Source organism: Halyomorpha halys, unplaced genomic scaffold (assembly GCF_000696795.3).
Source record: "Halyomorpha halys isolate HHAL.00 unplaced genomic scaffold, Hhal_1.1 Scaffold765.1, whole genome shotgun sequence".
Classification (NCBI taxonomy): domain Eukaryota; kingdom Metazoa; phylum Arthropoda; class Insecta; order Hemiptera; family Pentatomidae; genus Halyomorpha; species Halyomorpha halys.
Window position 1 is genome coordinate 91,560 of NW_027113294.1, and position 20,305 is coordinate 111,864.

The 20,305-nt window shown below is 29.3% G+C and overlaps 2 protein-coding genes across 2 annotated transcripts in view; both read left to right on the forward strand.

Moving 5' to 3' along the window:
* The first annotated feature begins 1,235 nt into the window (after positions 1–1,235).
* The window catches only part of LOC106686018 (dynein regulatory complex protein 1), a 34,641-nt gene continuing 15,571 nt past the window's right edge, over positions 1,236–20,305 (forward strand). The window contains exons 1-12 of the mRNA XM_014429091.2: positions 1,236–1,557; positions 2,306–2,411; positions 7,622–7,826; positions 8,553–8,746; positions 9,165–9,374; positions 11,764–11,903; positions 12,795–13,011; positions 13,182–13,305; positions 14,622–14,821; positions 18,216–18,388; positions 19,252–19,371; positions 20,117–20,226. Of these exons, the coding sequence (XP_014284577.1) occupies positions 1,268–1,557; positions 2,306–2,411; positions 7,622–7,826; positions 8,553–8,746; positions 9,165–9,374; positions 11,764–11,903; positions 12,795–13,011; positions 13,182–13,305; positions 14,622–14,821; positions 18,216–18,388; positions 19,252–19,371; positions 20,117–20,226 (2,089 nt within the window). The 5' untranslated portion in view covers positions 1,236–1,267. The remainder of the gene's footprint in view (positions 1,558–2,305; positions 2,412–7,621; positions 7,827–8,552; positions 8,747–9,164; positions 9,375–11,763; positions 11,904–12,794; positions 13,012–13,181; positions 13,306–14,621; positions 14,822–18,215; positions 18,389–19,251; positions 19,372–20,116; positions 20,227–20,305) is intronic.
* LOC106686019 (RING-type E3 ubiquitin-protein ligase PPIL2) lies at positions 3,322–5,202 on the forward strand. The gene has a single exon (XM_014429092.3). The coding sequence runs from the start codon at positions 3,434–3,436 to the stop codon at positions 4,952–4,954; it is 1,521 nt and encodes a 506-aa protein (XP_014284578.1). The 5' UTR covers positions 3,322–3,433; the 3' UTR covers positions 4,955–5,202.

Genomic DNA, 20,305 nt, shown 5'->3' on the forward strand with positions numbered 1-20,305 from the left:
AAATAATTTATAAAATTCACAAAAGTAATTTTAAACGTTGATGGAAGTAATTTAAAATTGATATGAAAACTTAATAACTGACACATTCTAAAACATAGTAAAACTGAAGAAATGATAACTTTTACAAAATGTTTGTAAATTACAATGTTTTATCTTAAATCAGGAGTCACTTACCATAATTTGATAGCATTATAATTTTCTCTAAAGAGAAAGTAAAAATTTCCTACAATTTCTTTCAAAAATCTACGAGATAATACCTAAAAATCAGGTAAGCCATAACTTCAATTCATGAAAATCTGGTGTTGAGTAAAGTGGTGGACCTTTGTTCAAACTGTCACTATTTTTTTGTGATTTTCGAAAAAAAAAATCTAAGATCACAATGGAAGAAAATTTAGAACAAAACATTTTTATTTTTCTGTTGCTATAAAAATACATATTTACGGTTCTTGAGGTGGTAATATCGAATATTATGAGTTTAATAAAAGACAACGAAGTCAAAACACATGCAGCAATCAGAAGAGATCGAATGGTCTCGGTTTTTTCCGATTTGAGCCTGACTCTATTTTTCCTTTAGATATCCATTAATGTCTGTTTTTAATATTTAGTATTTATCTATTATTTAGAACTGCAAACAATGAGAACTGGTTATTAATTTCATACAAAAAAAAATTAATGATACTTTACAGGCAGATATGTTTTAAACATTCATAAATTATTTCAATCTGGATAAGACCTATCTAATATTAAATAACATTCAATTGTTCACTGATATACTTAGTTAGATTAAAATCGTTAAAGTGAAATTGAGAAAATCGAAAAAATGTAAAAAAAAATCGACTCTATAATGTGGCATTTTCTGTCAGTCGAGTTTATGAAAAGTTACGATCACACCTCAGGCATATACCTGTCTCAAAAAGTTACAGTCGCACCCCAGGCATATACTTATCTCAAAAATGCAATTTCAGTTTCGTACTAATTTTCGTTCTGGAGCTAGGCTGACCACATACACACCTTTTCTCGAGACTTGGTTCGAGTTGACCTCAAAAAATATTTCATATTTAGGGAATTGATAGTAAAAATTTAGACATCATGTTTTACGACTGAGTACCCCAATTCAATAAACATAGCGATTATACTTTCTGTAAACCCAATATTTTCCTTAAAAACCGCTAAGATTTTAATATACGCTTTCACAATAAATTTAAAACGTTTTAACATATGTTTTGAAACGTATTCATATAAAGTTTGGTTCTTGAATGTAATAATAATGAAAACGAAGTTTAAAGCACGAAGGAAAAGATTACCAGCCAGATTGAAAAAAATCGATGAGCTATTACCTAGTTATGGCAAATTTAAGAAAGAGCTGGATAGAACTTACGATCTCTGCAAAAAAATTCCAAGTGAAAGAAGCTTACAAGTTTCCTCAAATGGTCCAGATATTCCACTTCCGCAGAACATTGATGATGCCATACTCAATATATTGTGCACACATCCAAAAGAAATGAAATATGCTTGGGATGTGCTTATGAAGTATCAACAAGAAGAACTTAATGAAAAGTAAATAAATGTTTCAAAACATGTATGAATAATGAATAGAAAACTAGGAATGCTATAGCTGTAAAATGGTGCTATACCCACGAATGATACTTGGTGGAAACCAAATGAAATGAAGTATATTTTATGAGAAGATGATTGGGGTGCGTTCAGTGAAGAACACAAATAAGGAAAAGGCTGCCAAGGTTTCCAGAATTTCAGGGCCAGGTGTCAGATTTCTAGCACAAATCCTTGACTTATACTTTAGTGGCTTGTGCATATGCACTTTTTGCCAGCTTGAAGGCTTGAAATTCTGACCTAAGTCTAGACCCTAATAAAATAAATTTTTACTTATTTGTGTTCTTCAACGCATCCCCAAACATTTTCTCCTAATATAATACAACAAATACCATCATAATACATATTGACTTAGGGACGAAATCATTGAACATAAATGAGACCAAAGATGCGTTTGTGTAGAGGCGGATAAACCATAAAAGCTGAAACAGAAAACCTGAGAAAAAAACATAATTATAAAGTTGAAGTGTTTGTGTTATGACTTTGTTTTTGCAGTATCAACTTGGATTGCATTGCAACGTTTAGCTATACAATAAACTACCTATAAGTTATTAGAGTACTTTATTAGTTATTAGTACTATGGAATTGGAGTACTTAAGTACTCTCTGTTAATAATTGGCTGATTAACGACTGAGACTATTTCTTAAACGGTATCGATTAACCACATTATTAAAAAATATGTATATGATTTCAGGAATAAAGTTGATGAAGGAACTATTAAAGAGGAATCTCCACTGTGTAAAGAAATGCAAGAAGGGCTTTTGGATTTACATGATCTTATCATCGATGGTACAGATTCTGTAAGTAGATGATTAGAATTGATTAAAATTATTTTTATATTAAGGTCTCTGCGTAAATGAGATAGCGATCAGTCTGTACGTCTATCTTTGGTTTTATTGACATTCTAACTGACCTTGTTTAAACCTTTAAGTGATCCCTATATAGCCATTCAAAATAAAACTAAAAACAAATATGGACTTTCAGATTGATCGTCCCAGTTTAAGATACGTGAATTACCGATAAATTTATGAAATGATTATTCTAAATTTAAACTGGAAGTTGCGTGTGCTTCTTTCATATTGTTTGTTTCACAATAAAAAAAAATACTTCCTATGGCCAAAAAAATACTTTCTATTTATTGAGACATTATACGAGGTCATTGTAGTTTGGTGACTCTAACAATGTGGGATTTTCGTGATTGAAGTCAGTCTGGCTTTTGGATGACAGTCATTATTTAAAAGCTAGACTGATTCGATCACTATGGTCCCTACATTATCTCCCTCGCTGACAATGTCTCTTTCTATTCACAATAAACAGAAAGCTTGTTTGACTATTTTTTTTTTGGCATTTGTCTACAAAACTAAGATGAAAAGCACACAATGAAAACGTATCATATCAGTATTACCCCTACTCGAACTCCCATATTTGGTTTTATCTCATTCGGACTGACCATGTAGGTTTACCATTACGATTAGGTCATTCGCAATTAGTTTGGCATCAACAAATATCTGTAGCGTATGTTTATTTTCTTATTACAATCTAAAAATTATACAAAACTATTGATAATTTAATGTATAAGCATTACTCGATTTTAGAGGGATTCGAATTATTTACCAAACGTTGCATAGTAACGTTGCTTATCGATCCAACTATTTTTGTTCCTACTTAATTTCATACCTGCTATGACCTCTTTGGAATCTCATCTACTAAGGCCATTGTTTGTAACCTTTTATTTAGGTTACGTTAAAGTTGTTTGACGTTCCTTGATTGTATTTGATAGAAAAAGTTTCGTTAATTGTGTTGCCAATATAAATATTCCAAAATGGGGAAACGACAACATCAGAAGGACAAAATGTATTTAACTTATTCAGAATGGGGTACATTGTATGGAGGTAAAAAACCTGAAAAAATTAAGAAATTTCGAAGATTACCATTTGACCACTGCTGTCTTTCATTGCGCCCTTTTGAAAATCCCTATTGTGATAAAGAAGGTAATATATTTGATTTAGAAGCTATTTTAGAGTATTTGAAAAAGAACAAAATTAATCCAGTAACTGGCAAACCTTTAGATGCCAAATCTCTTATAAAACTGAATTTCTCTAGGGACAATGAAAACAAACTTCAATGTCCAATTTTATTCAAAACTTTCACCCAGCATTCCCATGTAGTAGTTGTTCAAACTACTGGCAATGTATTTTCTAATGAAGCTGTAGAAGAACTTAACTTAAAGATTAATTGTTGGAAAGATCTTGTGAATGATGTACCTTTCAATCGTTCAGATTTATTGACCCTTCAGGATCCTGATAATTTACAGAAATTCAACATGGAGAACTTTTATCACATTAAAGTTACAAGAGAGGCTAAAAATGATACTGATAAATCTCGTCAGGATAGGGGTTCGATTAAAAATTACAATAAAGAAACTCAAGAAATTTTGTCCGAATTAAAAAGGGAATATAAACCTAAGGTCTTAGAGCAAGAAAAAAAACCAGTTGCTGATAAAATCAATGCTGCACATTATTCAACGGGCCATGTTGCAGCTGGCTTAACATCTACTACAATGGTACCAGAAACAAAAATACAAGCAGCCATTTTAAAAGAAGACGATGTTCGATATGAAAGGGTAAATAAAAAGGGCTATGTTCGATTGATTACAAATTTGGGGCCATTGAATGTTGAACTGCATTGTAATATTGTCCCCAAAACTTGTGAAAATTTCATAAAACTTTGTCAAAAAGGTTATTATAATTCAACAATATTTCATAGATCTATCCGCCATTTTATGATCCAAGGAGGAGACCCCACTGGTACGGGTACAGGTGGTGAATCTTTTTGGGGGAAACCTTTTGAAGATGATATAAAACCTCATTTGAAACATTCAGGCCGAGGAGTATTGTCTATGGCCAATTCTGGTCCCAATACGAATAAATCACAGTTTTTTATTACTTACAGATCCTGTAGACATTTAGACGGTAAACATACTGTGTTTGGTCAGATTGTTGGTGGTCTTGATACTCTAAATAAAATGGAAAAGATAGAAGTGGATAACAAAGACAAACCTATTGAAGACATTATTATTTTGGCTGCACAAGTATTTGTTGATCCTTTTCAAGAAGCAGATGAAAAACTAGCTGAAGAAAGAGAGAAGGCTGCATTAGAAGAACAAGAATCAAAAGAAGTAATTCCGAAAAGAGATGTTCCCTTGGCTGAATTCAAAAGTGGTATTGGCAAATATATTAATCCTAAGCTTGCTCCTGGAAATTCTAGTACTAAGGAAGAAGTGCCTGTGAAAAAAAAGAAAATCACTTCAAGTTATTCTTTTGATAATTTCAATAATTGGTGAATTATAAGACATGCTTTATCTGTACTATAATGTATTTATTGTATTATAATATATATTAAAATGTTTGTGTGCACATAATGATTGTTTTTTTGGTTTATCTTAATTTCTTGAAATTCTGTAATTGCTTTTTTTATTGTTGATGAATTTAATGGCATAACAAAGACTCCAATAAACAATTCATTTTTAGGAATAAAATTTTAGTTGAATGTACATGTATATTTTAACAAATAAATATAAATTTATGTTAAGATGTTGCTCTATTATTTAGCCTTAAAGTCCTCTAAAATTGATGCTTATCATATTTCTTGGATATAGTCATGAAAAATTAGATGTTGAAGAAGTGATGAGTGGTTGTCTTGGATCAGGGTCGATCCATAACCTGGAGGGGTATCCACCACTTGTTGGGAATTATAAAGTGTATGAGATAAATTAATTTTTACTGAATTAGAGACATATTTTTACTTTCACTTACCTATATGTGGAATATACAGTAAGGGGAAGGTATTGCAATCCTGAGAATTTAAAATTCAAGTTTTTGATAGAAATACATGTTTCGAGGTCCCCTGAGTCTGAATAACCAAGTCTCGTTAAATAGACTGTGAGTATATATGTAGGATACTGAAATTACATAGTCAGGACAGGAGTATGCCAGGGATGGTACAGAAAATTTTTCATTAAAATTTACCAACCGGAAGTGCCATTTTACATAATTGATTTTACACATTTTTTGTAATTTTCTCAAGCAGTGTTGATTAAGCTCAGTAAATCAATGGATGATTAAGTGGTCTTTTCCTAATTGAAATATTCTGAAAGGGTTTAAATGACAAATTATGATAAAAAATTTTCCTCTAAAGCATCTTTAATTTTGTTCAATTGAAATTCTCATTGTTAGCTGTAACTAAAAATGGATAAATATGAACTATGGAAAATAACTGTGGATGAATTAGTTCTTGCTTATTAGGCCCGTAGCTCAGTGGTAAGATGCAGTTTTACCAATTTGAGATCTATTGGCAGTTCCAGTTCGAATCTGGCCTGAGGTGTTGGCTTTTTTCATTGAGTGGCGGTCCCACAAAATGAAAAACTTAGACCCCCAACCATGGTTAGGCAGTATAGGACTCCAATTGGAGACTTGGCCAAAAAAAAAATAATAAAGATAGTCAGGGTACAATCAACATAATTACACAAATAAATAAGTTTTGTTGATTTGTCTATTTTTTTCTTACCGCACTTCCAACAAACTTTTCCTCAATTACTGTTAACTGTTTGATGAACCTTTAGCAAACTTGTACCAAGCATATTCCTTAAACAAGATGGCCTGATACTAATCACAAACTATTTTTGAATTTTAAGAATGACAAATCAATTTATTTAATAGGCTAGATCAGACCATGCATCTGAAAAAAAAACGCATACAAGCGTTCTGTTACAAAGTTTTGTTTATGAGAAATGGGTATACAAACAATGCTCCTCATTTATGCTTATCTAATGCTACAATGAAAATTGTTGTATAAATTAAAAAATTGTTATGTTTTAATTTTGGTTTCTTTTATTGTTTTTTCTTCATTATTTTATTATTTCTAAACTTTTAACAATGTATTATCTCTACTTATTTCAAATTTGTGGTTTGCCAAGAGGCATGAATTATATAAAATTCCATGAAAGAATATCCTACTATAGTGTCTCTACTAAAGACAATAGAATATATACAAGCCTTAATCCTCATATATTTTATATTGTAAAATTGGATACTGAAATAATTTTATGAATATCGGTCTATCAGGCTGTCTATAGCCAAGGGAGTTGAGGTGTCAACATAAGAACCTCGCAACTGCAGCATTTGAATCCAGCTGGGGAATTTATTTCATAGCGACCCCACAAACAAACACTTGACCTCTTCCCACTGTTGTTAGAATAGGTTAGATAGATATGTAGATAAACCTCCCCTATATCTCAGAAATGACCAGTTAGAGAGTAATCAAATAAATAAATAATTTACAAAAAAAAATAATTTTTATCAGCCTATAAACTCCTTGAAAAATTTCTAGTTTCCTGCAAGATCCAGTCTTTTTTCATGCAACAAAAAAAAAGGAGATTTAACATTTATATATTATTTATATAATATATATTATATATTATTATTTATATATTATTATATATTAACATAAAACTCTCCATAAGTTTGTAATTTGATTAATATGAACAATGGCACCCTCCCTTCTGAGTAAACTCAATGGTGATTTAAATTACAATAATTACATAAATGTATTACATACATTACAATAATCTGTAATATTGATATCCAGATGTGAAAAATAATGTACAACTTACCATCTTCAGCCAAATTTATGTTAAATTTTTTTACAACCGATATTAAAAGACAATTTCACTGTGTCGTCAGCTTTTTATTCATTCATAAATTTATATTTTTCTTCTTGATATGCTCGTTTATATGCTTGAAGTTGATGTCATATCGCATTTTATGTTTAACATCTATGCTAATCACCAACAGTAGGTTGTAAATATAATGATTAAAAAAAAATCTAAAGTCTTAACTTTACTAAGATTCTTTATCGATTAATTGGTCTAAGAATTTTCTTTCAAATTCTTACATATTTTTTCTTTTTCATTATAACTATATATAAAAAATAAAAAAAATCATTTTTATAGGTCTTAAATGTCAAACATGCAGCAGTTAAGAAAGAATTAGCAAGAGTTCAACAAGAAAATAAATACCGTGAAGAACTGGAAAAAGCAGTTTTAGATGACAATGAAGAAGCTGAAAAAGAATTGGAAGCGATACGTGCAGGCTGGGATGGAATAAAAAAACTTACCAATCCATTGGAAATTGATCGAGGGACAAATTTCTTAAAAGGTTAAGTTTTAATAATACATGTATTGATGGGATAAATATTTTTTTGTGTTTTATCTCTTTCACTTATGAAATATAGGAATGGCTCTGACTTTGCAACTCTGTCAAATCCTGATTCCACAACTAATTAATATGTATACATTTTGTAGTGATATTTTACGCCCCTTGTCAAATAATATCAATAAGTGTTAACCATTACCATGAAAAGAGCAGAGACATTGGAAATTGTGCAATTAAAGGTGAAAATTATAAAAAAAGTTTAGTAATACTAACCTGGCAGGAGTGTCCTACTTTTTGTCCCCTCAGAAGTGTTCCATCAGCATTTATCTCATGGTAGACGATTTGTACTTTTTTATATATAATTGGAAGAGATGATGATAAAAATCTTTACTATTAATTATGCAAATTAAAGTTGTAAATTTTAGCTCTTCCATAAGAGGCTACAGAATCTATGTTTCGTAAAAGATCCAAGATCTTGCCTCAGTTCATGATTTAAAATAAGAAATGCAGGATCCAGGTAAGCAAAATCCTCAAAATATAAAAATTGAAAATTTCATACTTTCTACAGTCAGGAGAAAAGTCATAGTCCACTCTTTGAATTAAAAATTAAAACTCCTTCTGAAACTCTCGAGTTTTGTACCTTCATATAATTCTTTAAATAAATCAAAACTCAGCTTGATTACCTGTATTGCTAATTGTATATTGTTAATTTATATCTTTATTTTTCAGGAAAGTGTGAGCAACTTCTACGCAGTAAAGATAATATGATAAATTATTTGAAAGATGAACTTAAAAATAAAGATGAAAAATTTGTTAATGAGCTTGAAAAACAGGGATTAGAAATTGATATATTGATCGATAGAGTTGAAGAGCAAATCAGTGTTTTAAAAAATGCTTACTCACTACAATTGGAAAAACTTCAGGTCTATTTAAAACCTCTTTTTTAATTTTACCAAATAAAATAATATTTTTTTTTACAAGAAGATGGTCCAGTTTGCAGTCCAGAAGAACAAAAAATAGTTTCAACTATTTATTAATGACCAAAATTTTAATCCACACTGCAGGTCTTCTTCATCAGGACTGTAATAAAAAGATACAGAGCCTATAAAGATAATGTAGCAAAGAGGTTAATGAAAGAATACTCTTACATCAACTTTACCTTCTCTAGAATCTTCCTATTTTAGCTCTGATGAAGAGCTGCAATGTGGGGAGGAATATTAGTCAATAATAAATAATTGAAACTATTTTTTGTTTTTCTTTACAGCAACCTAGAGTATCTCCTTCTACTTCAATCATTTATACATGATATAATTATTTTTCTGTTTAATAACCCCTTTGTAGGAAATGATTGATACTGAAAAAGAAGATATCATAATCAATAACAGAAAAATTTGGGAAGCTCTTATCAAGGAGAGAGACGATATTGATCAAGCTGCCGTCAACATGGTATATCAACTAATTGAAGAACACGAAGTGAAAATGGACATGGACAATATAGAACAGAATGAAAAACAAAGAGTTCTAGACTATGAATTGAATAGTATAATCCATGTGAGTTTACAATTTCTTAAAGAAAACGATTATATCATTTTCTTCCTAACTTTCTCATGATTTTTATTTTAATTTTTTATTATTTACATATATGTACTAGTTTGATTTTCATATATATATTTTTTCTTACTTCCTAATTTAATTTGTTCAACAACTACAATATATACAGAGGTCCTTTTATATACATACATAATTACAGTACCCTTCCTTTGCCACATGGCATTATAAGAGGTTGGATTGGGTCCGCTGAAGGCAGGTGTTACAATATTATACTAACAATAACACAAGAGCTGCTGGCTAGGGGGTGCTAAGAACGGCAAGGGGCCACTCCACTCGGGATATTTTCATATTTATTTTGTCATGCTTCTTATTTATTCTACTGTTTGTTATCATATTTTCTTGGTATGCTGTTTCTCTTTTCACTATATATTTATGTTTTTCGATATGAACAACTTTCTTGTTGTTGTATCTTCTTCTTGTGAGATTCATCTTTAAATTATTAATTGTCAATCAATAATAAACTTCTAAATAAACTAAACAATTAACAAACTGTTTGCTTGTTCTTGTTTAAATGCGTAAAATCTTTTGGTCATCAACCCCTACGGACTATTATAATTATAAATTATAAAGATACAAACACACATACATACTCAAACAAACACTCACCACACACATTTTTCTCACGCACACTTAATAAAAATATGTATTAAAAAATTTTTTAGGTCTTATGACCTATTATAAATTATGAAATAATAATAAAATAAAAATAAAAGAAATGCTATAATTTGGAAAGGAGTCAATATGCGTTTAAAAATTTAAATATAAATGTGACTTTAGCTTCCTATTCTGCAGATTTTTGGTAAATAGTGAGGGAATTCTTCAAAAATAAGTTTAATCTTATTTAATCAATATTTCCAGTCCATTCTTATGTTTAAACATATTTTTGAAGAATGCCATCACTATTTACCAATAACAAACTGTTTTTCCTTCATCTCACTAATGAAAATAGTTGGATAAAATACCCATCAGAGTGCATTGTGTGTGGAAAAAAGGAAAAGAAATTTGACAATCCACAGACATTTCTAAAGTAAAAAATAAATAAATAAGTTATTAAAGGTTGTTTCCAAATTAGTTTTGAAAAATATACCATAAAAAATGAGTTTTGCCCAAAATAAGAGAGAGAAAGCCATCACATTAGTTTATATTAAAAAAAAAACTTTAAGTAAAATATGTTTAATATATGAATTTTAAGTGTAATGTTAATTAATATATTGCATGTAAAGAGTCCCAAAAAAAAAAGTCCACTAATACTTCCATAATGTTCTATTTATAATATAATAATATACCACTATTTAATAAGATGGATAGGCTGAAGAAGTGAGGAGTTTGTAAATGGCCAAAGTTAAAAAGAGGTAGAAACGTTGCTAAAATATGTAGAAAATGCAATTGTTTGAAAATGAAATTAATAAATTATTTATTTGTTGTTATATAGTTTAATTTTTTTCCAATTTGGGTTAAATGAGGTCCTTATAATATTTTTCCTCAACCATTCTAAGTTATAATTAATAATATGTATAATTAATAGTATGTGGTTCCAGGTGGTTCATTGCTGGGTCTCCAAGATTTATTTTGCACCACATTATCGTAGACAATCCACTTTTCATCCCCTATCACAAGTCTTTTAAGACATGGATCATTTTCTTGATGTTTCTGCAGTGAATCGCAATTTGAAATGTGTGTTGCCAAGTTGGCTTTGGTCAGAGAGCGGGAGACCCAAACATCAAGCCTAGAAATGTAACCGAGCTTCTGCAAATGATTTTCTATGCTTATATGTGACTAGGACCTCTGCCATGTCTCACACTGATTGGGATGGATTTTGATTGAATATCACCTTAACATCAATGCTTTCAATTTCTTGTAGGTGACCAGGTCACGGTGCATTGTTTATGTCAAAATTCCCTGCTCGAAACTTGGCAAACCAATTTCGGCATATGCGCTTTGTTATGGCATTATCCCCATAGACTCCCCATATTTTTTTAGGTGCCTCTGCAGTTCGCTTTCATTTTTTGAAGTAATAAAGCAAAATATGCCTACAATGCATGATATTTCTGTCCATCTTCTCAGCTGGATCATAAACATAGTAGTGACATAATCTTAACAAGTGTCAACAGACATTACTGTTTACATATTATAAATAGGATAAAAATCCTCTGTTGGGATTAATGGCATCAGAAAAATGTGACGTATTATAAACAAAACATGAATACAAAAACCGAAAGGACTTATTTGCCAACCCTATATTTATATATATAATATAACCAAAGTATAATTTTGTTTCCCAAACTATAATATAACTGTATTGTACTTTACTTTTTACTTCCTATTGCAGAAAATGACCTTGGAACTCGATCGATTAAGATCAATGTGCACTCTTAACATTGAAAAGATTTCTTACAACTACCAACTCTTGTTGAAAAGACAAAGTTCTAATCAGATGATAAAAAATGAGAACAAAAGGCGCATTTTACAGTAAGTATTTCAAAAAAATAAATACTGTCCAACCTTTCACTTTGAACAGCCCTGATGAAGCCCTGCAAAGTGGGGCGAAACGTCGGACATTAAAATAGTTATAAACTATTTGTTCTTTTTTTTACTGCAACCCTGACCATCTTCTTATATTTAAATTTTTACAGTCAACAATACATACATATATATTTCCAAAAAATCATTTGATATTCTTTGTAATTTGAATTTAAGAAAATAAAAAGAAGTGGCCCCCTTAGTTCAATAGTTTCAATTATTTTGGATTAAGTTCTGAATCACATTAAAATATTGTTTTACTTAAGCATTAATTTTATCATGAAAAATGTCTCCAATTCAGTTTTTCTTTGTACAAAGGCTTATGTGCAGTCAAAACAGTAAAGCCATATTTAAACAATAATTTTGATTTGGTATTAATGCAGTCGATTTACTGGTGTAGAATGAAATTACTCAATTTAAGAGTGAAAACGTGGATATATGATAGCATCAATAACTGCCCGGTCTGTAAATCCAATGAAAAGAAAGATACCTTTTACTTCTTGGGAACCTGTCTCAAGTCTAGTGAAATTATAATAAAATATTTTGGCAGCGGACCTGCTCTCCAAAACAATTCTTCAGTTTGTTAAAAGGCTCTAATTGGAGAGCCCTGGATATTTTCCATTGTCTATATGTTTTTTAATCGTTGAATGAATCCATTTTTTGCATATTTTTTAAAATAAACACATTAAAAAAATTAGTTAAATTTAATTTTTATTTCTGTAAATTTACATTTACATAATAAAATGTCAGAATAAATACTGTTCATATATTTTATTTTTGCAGGTGTCTTTTTTTCTTACTTTTTTGTTAATATTTAATTTATTATATTTTTTACCACAGGTTAAAGCATGAAATAGATGTATTAAAGAATAAAATTAAAATGGGAACCAAATCTTTAGCTAAAGAAATCAATGATCACGCTTCAGCTATAGATGTTCTTCAAAGAAACATAAGAGAGTTGGAAGAAAGATCAACTAATTTAGCCTCGGCTAATTCGAAGAAATACTTTGCTTTGTGGGATTTCAATCAAAAAAGAGCTGAGGACATTTTACATCAAGTATGTTTCAAATTTGTGTGTGCTTTAATTTTTATATTAGCATTGTGCCTGTCATCTTATTTATAAAAACATTGTAAAATAAAATGTATCATTTACAAATAATTTTTAAAAAACTTTAATTTGATTTGCAAAAATAATATTACAAATTAAATATAAGATATTATTTGTAGATATTTGCAGGAGATAAAGTACTATTTGAACAAGTCCTTTACGTGCCTTGGATAGGACCAACAGAAATCAGTTTTCCTAAAGAAGTTATGCCTTCTTATAGTGAAGGATTAAGAATTACTGCGAGTAAGTATTAAGTAATTTCATTCAAGAATTTGTTCAATTTATTTATTTTTAAATTATTAACCAGCTTTTATTATATTTATTCGTTTTTAACTTTTCTACTACATCTACTATTTTAAGTTATTTCCATAATTCCACTTTCTTATTATTATTTTTTTTTATGTGTTAGTACCAACATTGTTAACATTTGAAGATTCCATAAATTTAAATAAAATTTGTATTATACATTGAATATTTGTGTTGGATGTTTCGTCTAGCACTAAAGAGCCTAAAAGAGCCTCTCCCCCCCTCCCATAATATAAACACCACTAGTGCCCTGACAACTTCAGAGGACTGTTCTGTGTCTCAGCGCAGGAGCCCTTAATTGCAAGCTGAAATGTTCTTCAAAATTAGTGAGGAAAATTCATGATTGAATGATTCTCATTAGTGGACACATACATAATAACACATACATTATAATTATTTAATAATACAGATAAGAACAGAGTTTTGAGTGGGTCTCATATGAATATATTGTTATATCTTATCTGTGAGGTGTTAAGGAATTTTGCTGTCGTGATTATGTCTCAGGGTCTTCCTGCCGCTTCTCTCATCCATGTTGAGCCGATGTGTTAGTGGGCAAAAATGGTGAAGATTTGGTAGATTTTGACCAGTGTCCATAAAAGGGACTCTCTCCATCAGTCACTGGCTAGCAAGTCTCTGAATATGCTGTAATGGAAGGGGCAAGCCAAGTCCTAACTTTCATGCCGCGATAGATCATTTCAAACGGCATTAAAGTCGCAGGTGTCTACCAGAGTACACAATTAATGGTGCATCAAAAAATGAAACTCCTGACTACTACTCAATTTGGAAATGTTAATACAGAATGTTATTATTATTATTATTATAGCTGTTATTTAACATAAAACTAAATGTTAACGATTGAAACTGTTAAATAATGTCAGTAATAGAAAAAAGTATTCTATCTTATGAAACTGAGTGGAATGAAAGAGCTTTGAGTTTGACGAGGTGGAGGTGGATAATAATACTATTTTGATATAAATTTTAATGTTCATGGTAAAATGTAAAAACAAAAAATACATTATTTTTTTACAATTAGAAATGTTCTGTGGTTAGCTAAATTTACCTTAATTTATCTTACATTAATTAAATTTAAATGCAAAATTCAAAACATTAATAATTTAAAAAATAATAACAGAATATCATTTTTGAAGTTCGATATTAAAACTTTTTTTCTAAATAAAACTATTTTATTGTATATTTTTATTTATTTGTATTAAAACATTTAATTTTACTAATATCGAAATTATTTTCTGCAGTAGCTAAAAAAAGAAGATTGGCTAAACGTCTACCTGATGAAGATATAAAAGAAGATGCTGAAAGTATGAATTTAGTCAAACTTATTATTAAGAAATTGCCTACTGCATTTACATTTTTCCTGGACATGCATATGAAGAAACAAATTGTAAAATTTTCAAATGAAGATAAAGCCTTAGTTGAGCTCGATGCTATCTTTAATGTGAGTTTATTTATTTTTTTTTTTTTGGAAATCAGTTTTCCAATAGATATTTGATCAGATGTCTTTTAGATAGCTAGAGAAAAAAAATATTTTGTGACTTATATTATATTTTATATTTTAATACTAGATTACATCAATACACATTAATCAGTGTATAAATTATCGTTAATAAAAATATATAAGCAAAAAATAGAAATTTTTCCCATGACAAGATATAAAAGTAGCTTATATCTTATTAAAAACAAAAATATAATAAGAATAAAAAGGAAGAAAATAAAAATAACAATTATTGCCTAATGTTAAAACTGTTTTCTATTTATTTATTGAAATTTACAATTATATTAAATAAAAATACATCTAGTAAATGTAATGTGAGTTCTATCAGAATAGGATGTCTTGTGAAGGAACTACTCATTAACTACTCATTGGTAGCACTCCGATAACACTTTTATAATAGAAGGTCTTGAGGCCATCTTCTTTTTAGGCACTTTTGAGGATTGTCAGGTGTTAAGTTATTGGATTAATTTAATAAAAGAAATAAAGAAATATTGCTTTACTAACCAAAATGAAAAGTATATTTTTTAATAATAAAAGACAACAAAAATTACTTGCAAGAAAAAGAAAAAAAATTAAAAGTTAAAATTTAGAACAAAAGAAAAACTATAATTAACAGAATAAGTTTTTCATTGTGAAAATTATACAGTTTTTGGTAGAGCTTAGGTGATTCCCCAGTGCTCCTAAAGCATAATGTCAGGCCTAGATTGGTGAATGAAGAAGAGACGAATTAGAACTTTAGCAGGTATTGGTGACATCCATACTCTGACCACTCTTAATTAGAACTTTAGCAGGTATTGGTGACATCCATACTCTGACCACTCTTAATTAGAACTTTAGCAGGTATTGGTGACATCCATACTCTGACCACTCTTATTGTATCCTTGTATACGGCTGCAACTTTAAGACTGTTATAAACTGAAGTTTGGACTTTTGTTAATACCTACAAGGCCAAATATATGATTGCTGGTCAACAAAGAGGTTTTAACGACGATTTTGTCCAAATTGGTCATTACTCTTTTGGACAAGTTGAGGAGTTTGTATACCTCAATTCACAAGTCAATACCACCAATGAATGACGTTTCGGCAGAGATAAGGAGACAAATAGCATTGGCCAATAGGTATTATTTTGGACTGCATCAGCACCTAGATAGTAACTGATATCAAGATATACAAAAACTAGATCATATAAAACACTAATTCGATTTATGCCTCGGAAACTTGGGCACTTTCGAACTCCGATAAAAGGGATCTCCAAACATTTGAAAGATACTACGGCCCAGTAGAGGATGGTTCAGCCATTCGGTGAGCCTGATGTTGGAAAAATTGTGAGAATTAGTAGGCTGCACTGGGCAGGCAATGTGGCTAGGATGAGGACTAATTAGATCACAAATAAACTACTCAATGAACATGGAACACAACCGAGAGGCCACCCAAAGCTTCGATGGTTAGAGAGCAGCTGCACTTAACCGATTAAACTGGTGGAAGCTGCTTGAGGAGGCCAGGACCCTGTAATGGGTTGTTGAAAGAAAAAAAAAACTATTTATTAGTTTGGTTTTTAAACTTATTAATTTTTTTAAAACTTATTTATATGTTTTATAATTTATTTTTTATTTTTTTATTGTATTTATTTATTTTTTAATTTTTCTACTGCTGTGGCTATTTTATTTTTGATTTATTGACAGAAATTGTTTTTTAATTTGCATTGTATTTTTGTAATGGATTAAACGTGTGTTATGGATCAGTGGAGAGGGGAGGTATGAGAGAGTGGAATAGAGAGAACAGCATAGATAGGGTTGAGAACAAAAAAAATGAAAAGGATGAATAAGGAAAAAAGGGAAAAATGAATGAGAAAAATGTAATATAACTTTGTGCGAGGAGGGAAAAAAATTCTTTTAAAAATATATTTTAATTAGGATATAGTTAATTATAGTTTGAAAAAATAAAAAGTAGAAAAAAAATCTTTTTTTTGTATTTTTGTTAATATATGTTAGTGTTTATTGTAATATCCTCTTTTTGTGTAAATAGTATATTTTTATTTATGAAGGGTATTTATTTTATTTATCGTTTCAATATTTTTTATTTGCTTGGTTAAACCAAAAAGAAAGCTAACCAATTTTTTTCAGTCAAATATAGAATAGAAAGATCATTATTCAAAACAAAAAAGATGGCGGGGCGTGTTTTGCCAAAGTTCGTTGAATTGTGGCCATTTTGAGCAGATCCAAATATTTTAAAAACTTTTTTTTTTTAACTTCCCATCATAATTGAAATTACAGTACATTTAAGAAAAAATAGAAGTTAAGAATAAGTAAGAAAATTATTCATAAAGGTAATCATAACAAAAAACTCAAAACTGTAGTGTTACAATCAATGTTGAGAACTACACCTAGAGAATGGGAAGGAAGATAACTTGGTTTTTGGAATTCATTCGTTGCTTAGGTCCTCATCATTTGGAGGTCCTCATCATCTTTTGTCTAGCTCAAGGGTGGACATCTTGAAAAAGAGGACATCGAAGAGTCACCCAAGAAGAATAAGGGACTCTTTGTTTGGATTACTAAACAATACACTTCGGTGGATGAGAAGTGAGTTGAAAACTTTTAGAGGACCAAGGTTTTGTTTAAAATCAGGGTTTGTTTGCTGGAAGTTGTTTACAGCAAGTGTTAGTTTGTTGAGAAAGAAGAAAAAGAAAACTATCTGTCATCATAGAAGATTGTATAAATTGGTTAGTTTCGCTCTACCTAAAATTAAATATATTTGTAAAAGTAGATATTAATTTAATTAAGTGTTACTGGTAAAAAAAGTGTCTGTTCTGATTGCCTAGAAACCTGAGATTAAGAGTCTAAAATGTTATAAAATTTAAATAAAATTCTACTATCTATTTAATATTAAAGCTTTTAATTTGAACCCAAGATGTACTTAAGATACGAGAATGAGTAAAAACTATATAAAATTTTATTTATTTAATTTTAAATATTTTTTTAATATTACATGATATATCTAATGATGTATTGATTAGTATGCTGTGTATTTAAGAAACCCAAAGTATTTGGACAGCATTGTCGAATAAAGCATTTCTCTCTTTGAGCAATTTATTTCAAAATTGTATATTTGTTTTCTATCAATTGTTTGATCATCTTCAATGATATTTTGCACCCTACTTTTCTAATTATCCTACTATTATATATTTATTTCTTGTTATTTTTACTGATGATCGTAGTAAACCAGTTATGTAGTATTTTTTTTTAATGGTGTATAAAAATAATAAGAATAAATTATGATCTTGATGTTACTTTATTTTGTACTTATGTCACAAATAAATATGATCATGTTGCAATTCCAGGCTCTTTCAGTCGACAACAAAAAAGACATGATTCGATTGGCTAAGTACTTTGAGAAATACATAACTTGTCCCGATTGTCTCGGTCCTGATTTCAGAACAAAAATGAATAATAAAATGAGTCAGACTGAAGACTTGAACACTTTTTTAAATGAAGAAGAAGCTGACCAGGAAATGTTTGTTGATTATTTATTTATTTTACCACATGTAATATACATTTTATTTTTTTGAAATTTTGTAAAATATCAAACTAAAAATTTAATAACAAAAATCTGGATTTTCCATAACTTTCCATTACAACTAAATTACCTGAAATTACTCCTTAAACTTTAAAAGTTTTGTATTGCTCAATGTGGTATATCATTGGAAGTGAAAGGCACAGAAAGACTGAGAAAACAAATGAAAAGTTTAGCTTCCTCTGTGGTTATAAAGTTCAGTTGGAAAATAATTTATCCGTTTGTAGTCGAGGGAGTTGAGCCGGTCTTAGCAACCTTAGAACTGCAGCGACACCAGTTCAAATCTGGCCTGGAAGGGATTGACTTTGATTTTGAGGTAGTTCCACAAAATAAAACTATTAAACTTGACCCTACCAAATATGTCCTCATTTGTGGTCTTAAATCTTCTGATGTGTAGTTATTGTCTAATTGTATTTAATTTTCAACACTATTTCATTAAAATAGTTATTTCAAATCAATTATAAAAACATATATGTCTAATCTGGATTTATTTTGGTCTAGATTCACATAGAATTAAAATTCTTGTTTGGATATGTATTTTATACTTTCACTTACATGAATATCTTATATATAGGCAGGAAAAGTATTACAATCGTGTAAAATTTCGAATTCTGTGTTTTATTTTTAATTATTTATTATTTTTCTCGAAGGATATAAAACACACTTTTCATTCCTCATATTGTTGCAAAGGAACTTGTTCCATAATAAATAAAACAATATTATTATAGTTAAAATATAAATTGATTCTTTTTCACAAATGGTTAAAAATTTCAACTAGTAAATTTTTTTTTTTCCTGTTACAGTGCCCATGATGAAAAAGAAAATCCTGAAACCGAAAAAATGTGTATACTGACTGAACATATAAGGCACCATTTGAAAATTGTCACTGATACTGTATACAAAGAGGTTCATCATTCTGACTAGTGAGTGGTCTTCATATTCCATTATGAAACTTATGGAAAAAGGAAAAAATATCTGTATTTGTAATATTTTTAATTTTCTATTTAAATTTTATTTTTTGGGGCTCATTAAATTCCTTCTGTATCCAATCCTTACAATCAAAAATCCTTGATCCTCCTTAATATGTCAAAAATAAACTCATCCATATCTTGCTGACTAAGCCCAAAATAGATACATCTTCTTTCATTCCAAAATCCTTATCCATCTAAACACATTACTTCTTCATCTCTGAAAAGAAGATGGCAATGATATCTTCTAATTTAAAGCAATGATTGAATTACAACCATTGGGAGGTTCCTTACCAAGATTATCATGTGTTCTGAAACATTGATCACATTTACTTACTGTATTTTTTTTAATGTTGTTGTAAATTTCAATAAATACATAAAAAGTTTAGTTTCAACAATGCTCATTTAAAAAAAATAAAAAATGAATTTCTAAAAAGATAAATATGAAAAAAATAGTAAGTTGAATCATTGATTTTCAAAAATTACCAAACCTAGGTTTTAAGTAATCCAGACAAAACTGTTACAACTCTAAAACATTAATGCTTGAATATTTAAAAAATTGCAATATAGGAGTGTTTAAGGGTTAAGAGTCAAAATTGAAAATATGAATTAAGGATCTCAATTTCAAAACAAATAAAAAATTATATGCATTAGTTGAAAAAATATGTCAATTTAATTTTTTTTTATGTTTGTTTTACAGTGAACCGCAATTAGGTCAGGCATTAGAAGATAAAATTAACCAAAGGCCTGAAGAAATAGATCATGTTGAAATAAAAGAAGAAGATATGATTGAAAAGCACAGATTATTCGGTAAAATTTATATTATATATATTGTAATAATTTTAATTAAAAAATTAAAATAAAAAGAATCTGAATCGTTTTTATATTT

Bases quoted from the DNA above. Each gene is read 5' to 3' on its own strand.
- LOC106686019 (XM_014429092.3), top strand. From the start codon at position 3,434: ATGGGGAAACGACAACATCAGAAGGACAAAATGTATTTAACTTATTCA.